At 40.0% G+C, this 10,393-nt stretch overlaps 1 protein-coding gene across 1 annotated transcript in view; it reads left to right on the forward strand.

Moving 5' to 3' along the window:
* Positions 1–7,796: 7,796 nt before the first annotated feature.
* The window catches only part of LOC106632356 (glutamate receptor ionotropic, delta-1), a gene marked incomplete at its 3' end in the record, with an annotated part of 2,818 nt that continues 221 nt past the window's right edge, over positions 7,797–10,393 (forward strand). Inside the window, 1 exon segment of the mRNA XM_014329226.2 lies at positions 7,797–8,869. Coding sequence (XP_014184712.1) covers positions 8,791–8,869 — 79 coding nt within the window.

Here is a 10,393-nt window from a genome sequence, read left to right on the forward strand (position 1 = left end):
GATGGTTTTATTATTTGTAAAAAAAATGTTTATAAAAATGTTTATAAAACTGCAGGGAAAGGATCAACAAAGATTTCACATTCCGGATGTTGAGTTTGTTCCACCCGTGGAGGGCCAGAAGAAACAAGAGTCTCAACTGAGATTAGAAGCAACAAAACCCTCAGAGTTAGCATTTACCATGGCATTATCAAAACCTAAGGTTGTTGGCCAGCACTGGAATCTTTACCTGGATTTCTACCACTAAGCTTAGTCTTGTCCAGACTGAGATTTATGATGCCAACATGATAGCAATTTTTGATAGCAATATGTGGTCTCTCATTTTCTACTGGAAAGGTCTAAAAAGGGGGATATTCCTCTGTAAAATAAAGCGGGAATTCATTTGGTGGTCTTTGAATTCTTTATCTGGAATTGCAAAGCTACACATAAACTTCCCAGAAGCCAAATATTTCTGCATTCAATTAATAAGCCTTTTTTATTCTCTTATTAAGCTTCTTGAAAAAAGAGAGGATTTTAAATAGAGGGAGGATGTTGGTGTTGATGGACAGGTCCATAAAACGCAGAGGTTAAACAGAAGTTGACTTCCTTAAACAGTCACAGTTCTTAAGATAATCAAAACTATGACAATGCAGTGACCTTAACAAACTCAAATAACGATATACACAAATTCACACAGTTATAAAATATTTTCTGCTATTATTATTAATACCCACGCTCTCATTCTCTCATTCACCGATGCTTGTGTTCACAGAACTGAGAAAATGTATTGCATGTGGGGAAAAAAACGAGTGCACAGCTATTCTGGTGGTCAGAGTAAACATGAGGCTTCTATCTAAAGGAGAGCCCCTATTTTAGTGTGAATTACTGTTTCATCAAATAATGCACATTTATCGGAGTATTCATGACTTTGTCATTACTGTTAAGTCTTAACAGCATGCATTTAAAATGATCTAAGGCCTTTGTCAGCCGGATAATATCCTACTCCAATCATGTTTGTGTCACTGAATGGATCGCTTGGCTCCATGTCATCAAATGCAGTGTGACAGTTAACATAATAGGCGTGCAATACTAGACTATATCATTTGCCAATTAATTAATCCAATAGAGCCTAGCTAGACCTATTAAATCCTATTCTAATTAATCAGATGCCACCAGGATACTCTGTCACTTACCCCAAATTTGAAGGATAATTACCCAAATGGAAGCCAGTAATGTCACTGCAGAGATTTTTTCCTAATGATATCTGCTTTTGAAAAGGGAAATGAGGCATGTTCCTGCATATTTTCAGTATAGAAGTGACAGATTTACTAGGGTACTGATAAATCATGGCTAAACCTTGTGAACGGTAACAAATCTGCATATAGAAACTCTGGTAGGTATCAGGATGACTTTTACAAGTACAGGAGTGGGAGGCATATTTTTTTCTGCCAATGCAAGGATGCAATTTGGTTTTTATATCAGTAACTCATATTGTGTAAAATTTGGCCATAAGGCCCAAGGCTTAAACTTCTTAAAGTGGTCTGGTTGTCCACAGGGAAGAGAGGAATCCCATAGAGTTAAAAGAAGACCAGGAACTGAGGTGAATATTAAGAGTGTTGTCATCTTCTCCTCTTGCACACAGTATGAGAGAAAGTTCTTCAAGTACGAACTTCCAGTGAGAGGATAAGAGAAGAACATAGCAATTTTGGGGCAGCATGAGAGAAAGTGAAAAGGGACAGAGGGCAATAACATACAAAAATGAATATTAGTTTATTACACTGGGCCAACTTTCCAGAAGGCTAATATCCAGCTTTTACTTAATTATACACAGATTCATGCTTGTGCTTGTGTGACTTTTCCTGGTGTTTCCTTCTTCACTCAATATTTGTGAGATCCTTTATTTTTGGACACAATATTAATGAATTCACTGTGTGGAGTTAATGTCAATATACATGTATGACAGCTACACCACGACCCACTGCTGTTGCAGTAATTCCCTCCATATAAATCTCCTTTATATTCGTTTTCTTTTGCATAATGGTCACTGAAATGGACAGTTCATCTTTAAATATAGTTCTGAGATTTTCTTTTTAGTTAATTTTTTTTCTGCCTGTGGTGTAGAGCTACAAAATATGGATAATGAACTTAATGGATATTTGCCAGTCAGTAGCACAGCTTTTTAAATCTCATTCAAGGTCTCTTCGTGTCTCGCTGTTTCATGTGTGTTCTCCTGCTAATTATTGGTAGTTTGAGTTTAATAATAAATCAGACTGACCTCCTCTTAAAAACTATGATGCTCAAGAGATCTTGTTGTTCTCATTTGCAAAGAGTACCTCTTTGCAGGTAGATTTTTAAGTGTGTTTCTGCTAATTGGCTCCCCTTTGAACAACCGCATCCACTAATGACTGTCTTGCAGGCACAGCTGGAGTAGCTGACACAGGCACTGGGTTCAATAGTGGTGCTCAGAGCAGCCAAAACAAATGGCAGAACAGTCGCTAGTAGGTGTTTAAATGTTCAGCATACTTGCAGGCAAAATTGTCGCCTTACAGATCCTTCAGATGCTGGATAATAACTAGTTTGTGTTGGCTACAATGATACGGTTTTATTTCATTTTGAATTTGTGAGCAGATTTTGCAGATGAATACTATTTTTTTTCTCTAACTTTTTATTTTGTACTTTTGAATACTGATTTTTAACACTGTTTATTTAGATAAATAAAGACAGACAGATGGACACACAGCCCATTGACCCTACAGCCTCCCCACAGACCTGTTTAAACACTGAATTCTAGACAACAAAAACACAAAGCACTGCCCACATCTCTTAGATGTACTCTTTTATTTTTAATAGGAGTAACCACAATCTACTCTCAGTGGTACATAGACAGGATGCTGAGGCATGTGTTTGTTGAACAGGGAGAAGGAGAAAAGAAACAGAAAAACAGAATAGTGTTTTTTGGTTGTTGTTGTTTCTTTTAACACCCCTTAGTCGTGAGTAGCTTGCTTTCAATGCAATAAAACAAGAAAAAAACCCAACAAAAACACTTTTACATTTCTCAAACCACAGATAATCACTCTACTAGTCTATTCTGTGAGATAGCTAGTATATAATTTGGGGTATTATTTCTACAGGGTTTTTTTTCCCTATGCATTCTTTGTGGGAAGAGATCCGAGTCAGACAAAAATGTAAAAAAAAAAAAAAAGCAATACAGAGCAGCTATGGACATAGTCTCATGGGGTAGGTCTGGTCATGAAAAAAAAGAGTTTCTTTCTTAGTGCAATGTAAACTTTAGGCCATATTTTAAAGCAGCAGGCCTGGAGCTTGTGTAAATCTGCCCCACTGCAGGGCGGCATTATAATCATAAAAAAGTCTTTAATCTATGTGCAAGACCACGAAGGCTGCATACCTGACCAAGACTGACTCCAGAGATATCCCAGGTTGGTAAAACTATGAAAAACCTCTGCTGTGACAGCTGTCACAGTTGTTGACTCCAGAATGTCACTGATAGACTTTCATTTCCTACCCATTCAAAGTTTCTGTCCACTGTTATTCCATATGCTAACTTATACATATATTTATTCTGTGGTTCATATCTCACTAAGGTTCATGTTGAAATATACAATGTTGCAGATAGTCAACAATTCACTCATTGAAATTCTGAGTCTGTGATAGAGGTTGTGCTTATTCTCCCATAACATGATTAATCTATAATGTTACCTCAGGCTGTGTATTTGGAAGAGAGACTCTTGCTTATTCACCTCTAGTGCTGCAGATACTTATTGCTATTCCCTGCACATTTTTTTTGACATGAATGGATTTTCAACTTGTCTCAAATTTAACCCTGCTCCAAATTGGTGCAGGAGCTAATATTCAGGAGCACAAAGGGATGGACAGAACCAGCTTGGCAGTGACAGACCCTTCAGTCAAGTCATAATGTTAGAGCATATTCTGTAGCAATTTTTCTGTTAATGTAGCAGTCCTACTATATTATAAATCAATATTTCTGTGGCTTTGGACCACTGGTACTGCTCTTTTTGCATTCCTCATTGGTAATACCAAGGACATTAACATACTCTGTGTATGCTGGCTGCTGCTATAACTGGTCTAATTATGTTGATGTACAGTAAATTTGATTGCGTGCGGCTGTCTCTGTCCAATTCTTTTTGCAAACTCTAGTTGTGTTAGGCTAGAGGCTAATGAAGTGATTAAACTCAGACTTATTTTACAGCACATGAAATAACTTATCAAGTTCTGGCTCCATGTACAAGGCTAAGGGCAAACACAATAGCCACAGTTAGTAATTACCTATTACTGTGTTTGAATAGAACACTATTAAATGTTCTTGGACTCAAATGCAAATGTACAATACCACTAATAGTACTGCAAATCTATGAAGACAGAGAGCAATTACACAGAAGCAAAGTATTAGCAACCAGTTTGAACAGTTTGAACGGAACTGGCTGTGTATTTACATATATAATACCATTGCTGCATATGGACTACACCACAAGTCCCAAGGGGTCCCCAAGTCCCAATGGGAGACACCGTCAAAGGTGGTTGAGAACAACGGGGCTAGGGTCCTGCGGGACTTCAAGTTGCAGACAGACAAGCAGCTGCTGGCCAACCAACCAGACACAGTGATGCTTGACAAGGAGCAGAAGAGCGCACTTGTGATAGATGTGGCAATCCCAGTGGACAGCAAGATAAAAAAAAGGAGGAGCACCAGGGGCTGAAAGAACAACTGGAACAGATGTGGAAGGTGAAGTCTAATGTAGTCCCAGTGGTAATAGGAGCATTAGGAGCAGATTCCAGCAGAATCCAGGGACTACAACAGAGCACTCTGTCCAAATGAGTGCAGAATGCAGGATGCAGGAAATGAGGCAGCAGAAAAGATCGATGTAACCACTGTGACATCACCTGCTGGTTAGTGAGTTCTGTCTTGAAGCCTTCAGCTGAGTGTTTTGAAGCTAGATAAGATGAGTGAGGAATTAAATCAAATGAGAAACGGAATGACACTGCAAGCCTTTGCCATAGCAACAAAGGAGCCTTGTCCCAAAATATACTCTTCTTTATTGTCCCCTGTGACTCTGATTACCTAATTTAAGTGTTAATTGTAACAATATAATGTTTTTTGTAACATTATGTTGCATTATTATATTACATTCACCTCATTAGGAAAGTGTTAGCTGAATATTGATCTTTTTTTTCCATGGACTTCTAGACAGTTAGACCTCACTTTGCAGCCAGAGGAGTTGCCCCTCCCCGACTATTAGAAAGAAAACAGTTTGAGTTTTGGCCACACTTTTTCACCCCTAGAAGTTATGCACATCTTTTATACACAGTCTGTGCCTCAAAATCAAATACAAGATTCAATATAAACAATTTATCATGCAAGAATTTTGCTCTGGGGTTTCGATTAAAAAAGTATACTTTTTATTATTTTGGAAACAGGAAAAAAATGTTATTCATAGATAGTTCAGGGTGGAGCAAGTAGTTATGTATTCATGACTAACAGCAGTTGTTCTGGCTTTGACACATTTGAATGTGACAGCTTCTCTCAATCTAAATTCATTTTTTGGCTTTCTTCCAATAAGGAAGAGAAAAAAATCTGTCTTTCCTTTTCACTCCATTGCTCATAGCCATAAACATTAATGAGTCAGGTTTGTGTGACAATGAAATTCCACCTTCATTGCTGAAGAGCAGGCGTGACCTACCCACCAATGTCTCGGTAACAGTTTGCAGCAGTTTTGAGACTAACATAAGTTGACACCCATGGAGGTGCACGAGGTGCACTGCTGAAGTGAATCTAAAGGAACAAAAACAATGAGTTGCAAAGGATTTTTGTTTTAATTTGGAGAATAATCATTAGGAGACATTTTGGACCAACAGAGCAGGTATGAATCAACTGCATAATGAACCCAAAAATATGAACGATTATCCACTGAATGGCCTACTTTCTATGAAAAAGGTATTTTCTCTTTCATATTAATCTACTTTCCAATGCATGGAACTTGCCGACTGGTGACTCAAAACAACACTCTGCGCTTCTCATGAAAATATCTCATAAATACCTTTCTATATGCATAAAATATATATTAGAGGATATACATTATTTTCAACACATCTGCATTAAATGGTAATAGCTAAAACACTCTGTAACAACAGTACTCTCACTTATACTTAAATATCCCCAGCAAATGGCTTGTCTTGTTTGACAATTTACCTATAAACCAGACACAACACAATTTCTTAATATGATATTCATTTCATGTGCGGAAGAATACAGCCACAGGATGTTTTTAAGGTTCATATCCAGAACTTGTTTGATTTAGCATTGATTAAGAACTTGTTAATTATTCTTTTTAATCATCTTATCCGTAAAAAACGATATACATGCTATTGGGCAGCAGCTTCATTGCACCTTACTGGTGTCAGTCAGATTGAACACATCCTGATTATTCTTATGCAGATTTTTCTCGAGTTGCACATCATGTATCACCCCCTCACCCCCCACCCCAACAGAAGAGCAGAATGAAAGAGAGGGGCAGATTTGCACCACAAGCACTCATAATAAACAAGAATGTACAATGAATGAAGCCTTTTTGAGACATATGTGACATGGCAGTTTAGCCAGTATTTAAAATGAATAATTTATTGATGAAATCTCAGCAACATATTGCTTCATAGATCAGTGAAATTAAGAGATGCATTCCTCTGCTGGGACCTGATGAAATTTTTATGGTGTTTTTGGATGCCTGTCATCTTAAAGCACAAATTTCAAGGTTAATCTTTCAGATTTGATCCCCTTGAAATGTGCCCAGATTGATCTACTGTGCTGTGGAAACTGTAATTGGGATCAAAGAGCAATAATTGATTCTTACAGTGTGTTCCTCCCCTTGTTGTCAAAGCAGCTGCTCATATACAAAAAAGGGAAAGAAAAATCGGATATATGTCACTAAGATGTGGGCTAACATTCATCACATATTCAGGCATAAATATCTATACTATCTTGAGCAGTAAAAAGCCTTTCGGGTTCACTCCAGCCTGTTTCCTAATGACATGGCGATAGAGCAGTGAATTATGACCATCACTCATAAAAAGCGACATAAATCGTTAGGAAATGATTGAGATATTTTGTGCTACAGCAGGTGCAGTATCTATAGATGGCCAGTAGGGGTAGTGTGTGATTTTAGTAAAAAACGTTGGAGGCATGTGAATTCACCCCTTGCCTGCAATTAAACTGAAGAACGTATAAAGGCGAGCTGAGGGGTTGGGGGTGTTTAAAACATCCACTCCCTTATTACATATTGTTTCTAAGAATGTTGCATCCTGGAAAGAATCAGACAGATATAAATGTGCAGTGTTTGCTCTTCACTTGACTGTCTGTCCGGTGCAGTTCAGTGAAGGAGCTGTCCACTGCTGGTGGTGCTGAAACTTTGTTTTTTTGCGCCTCTGACAGACTTAACCAAACAATTAAGAGATATTTCCGTTTTTATTACATCCACGAGAAATATCCTTTAATTGTAAGATTATGCCTATCTAGAAATCTTCTGCCACGAGTTCCTCTTCTTCTTTATAGCTCTGCAAACGCCGTGCATTGCTCACTGATGTGTGTAAGGCTACCCAATAAAAATTACTCCCACCCTTTAGAGTGATTCGTGTCCTAAAAATTCGCTCCAACACTTTGACCTCGGCTTTATATATAAAAAACACACACCCATAGAGTCAATTATGCAGAAGCAATATTCAATTAATCGAACAAGCCAGGCTATAAGAAAGCGTTAGGTTTGTTTTCTGTTTGCTCCTGTGCGGAATGCTCCTCCGTCAACTCCATCCAGCTGTTCTTTGGTTCAGACAGGCGTTGTGGCTTCTGCCACGTCTGTCTCTCATCCATCAGCCCTCGCCGAGGATCACAGTGTGTAAATCCTTTTCTCTGGCACATCAGCTGCGCTCCGTCGTCGCTGAAGTATGGTGAAAATGTGTCCCAGTCGTTCTGGTCTTTCACATTTTCCCCGAAAACGACAACTTCTCCAAAAGTAAACTGTTCACACCGCCGCCAAATATGTACGCTGACTTTTGCGTGTCTGCTTTTGTCGCGTTGTTTTATTTCTTTTCTTTTTTTGTAAGTAAGGCATATCTTGTCAAGGGATTATTTTTTTCTTTGCCTGTTTTAACCTCCAGTCGTGTGTTTAATTATCGCCTCTCCACGCGTCTTTCTCCGGCTAGTCCAACTCATTTCTACCCGGCTTGTCGAAAAAAGCACCCGAGTCGTGAAGTCTCTGCAGTCACGTGATTAAGACAGGACTGAAGAGAGTGATTTTTTCTCTCTCGGAGTGTGTATGTGAGCGTTTCTCCGTGTGTTGTTGGAGGGGTGTCCCTCCTCCGCATATTTTGCTGCTTGCCATGCTTTAGACGCCGGAGCGCAGGGAGAGAGGCGAGAGTGAGAACGCCGGTCTCTCTCACAGGGCTACCTGTCTTTTTAGGCTTACCTCGAGTCCCCGTCGGTTCGCCCTGGTCTTTTTGAGCCCACCTTCCTGCGGTCGGCTTGTTTTTGTTGGTTTAAAAAAGAGCAAGAGAGGAAGAGAGAGAGCGAGAGAGAGAGAGAGAGAGAGAGAGAGCGAGAGAGAGAGAGAGAGAAAACTGTGGTCATTTCTGTAGGGTCTACGCGGGTCTGGTCTATCAGGAGGAGGATCGCGGTTCTGTTTGGCTCTGGGTTTTGATCATCTTTCTTTCTTTTTTCTTTTGGGTGCTCCATTTGGACAGTACAGGACAGCCGAGCAGAGCTTGGATGAGCCGCCTCACTAAAATCCCGAGATGGAGTTGCTGCTGATCTGCCTTCCCCTGTGGATATTGCAATGCAATTCGGCCAAAGCGGACTCAATCATACATATCGGTAAGCGTCCGGCAAAAAACAAAAGAAAAAACAAAACATGTTTGGGTTGGTCAAGTGTAAAGGGGTGCGGGAATAAAGGTCAGCCAGCTTATACTGCCGAGATCACAAGATGTTGGTGAGAGGGCGGGATAAATAGAGTGTATTCAGCTTCATCCTGCGTTTAAGAAACACTTTGACTCTCCGGCGAGTTGAAAAGTTGGTGTTTTGTAAATGACCAATCACCCGACCCTCATTGCTTCAACTGTTTTGTTCGTATTATTTATTGGTATTTATTCTATTTAGCACAGACATTTCTGTCACTTTTCGACGACAGATTGCTGCATTCATGTTGTCTTCACATCTTAACCACACCACTGCCTGCCTTTGAACCGCAGTCCTGTACAAAAAAACCCCCAAAAACCCCAAAAACCAAAAAGAAAAAACGATTTACAGTAAGCAGAAAGGCCTGTTTCAGTGAAGCTGTGAAATAATAATGATAAAAACACTAATGTGCAATAGACAAACCGCTGAGGCTTTTTTTAGACCAAGCTACCTCTTGTGTGTACCCGACAAGCCTCAACTTTCCCCGGAACGTGACTGCAATGTCAAAAACGAAGATAGAGGGAATGTCAGCGGAGTTTCGTTTTATAGATGCAACACACATAGTGCCTCTTTGTACTCCAACTTCAAACCAGAGCTGCAGAGATGTGGAGATGCTTGAAACTCACCACGGCATCCAAACGATCTGGTGTGTGCCCTTAAACATCGCATTAGGTTTGATTTGACACTTTTGAAACAAATCTGCAACCTCCGTTTCAACACGGACTCGGTCATTACCTTCATTTTGCCCCCCTTTTCATCAATGAGCAGCGCTGTAATCTCAGATAAAAACGTCAGTGTCACTGTGAGCAAATCTCGTCTCGGTGCTACGCCGCCGCCACCGCTGCTGCTGCTGTTGCTCACTGTTTACTGCAACAGTCTGGCAAGCAGCAGCAGGTGCTCAGTCACTGGCTTAATACAGTAGTGGGACTCCATCCAGATAATATTGGCTGATAGTCCGCATAATGTTAGTGTACCCCAATTATTCTTCTCGTTTCCCTGAAACCCCTTTCCGTGATGTATGTGCTCTCCCAATAGCAGCTGATGCCATTTTGCTAAACAGTGGAGGGGGGGCAGTTAAGCTTCAGTATTCCTCCCACACAAGGCCTACTGTGGGTAGGGTGCCGTGGATCTGTTAGGCATGATGGATATTAACTTTCCAAGTTTGACTAAAGCTAGTGCAGTGCGTGTTTCCGATTTTACAGTGGTCTCTGATGAGACCACGTCGCTCTCCGTGGTGCTGAAATCTCACCAGCGAAGACGCTTAGCTTCAGAAAAAATACGTTTAATGTAAAGATATATAAAAAGAAAAACAGCACTGTTCAGTCCATCACTTTGGCAGACTGTGGGCAATAAAAGCTATGTTGTCCGCATTGGGTCCACAGCAAAAATAAATTTCGTTCATCATTATCTTCCCACATCTAACTTGCGCACACATAACTACTG

The sequence above is a fragment of the Haplochromis burtoni genome, unplaced genomic scaffold (assembly GCF_018398535.1).
Source record: "Haplochromis burtoni strain Fernald_Lab_line unplaced genomic scaffold, NCSU_Asbu1 Contig_46, whole genome shotgun sequence".
In the NCBI taxonomy this organism is placed as follows: Eukaryota; Metazoa; Chordata; class Actinopteri; order Cichliformes; family Cichlidae; genus Haplochromis; species Haplochromis burtoni.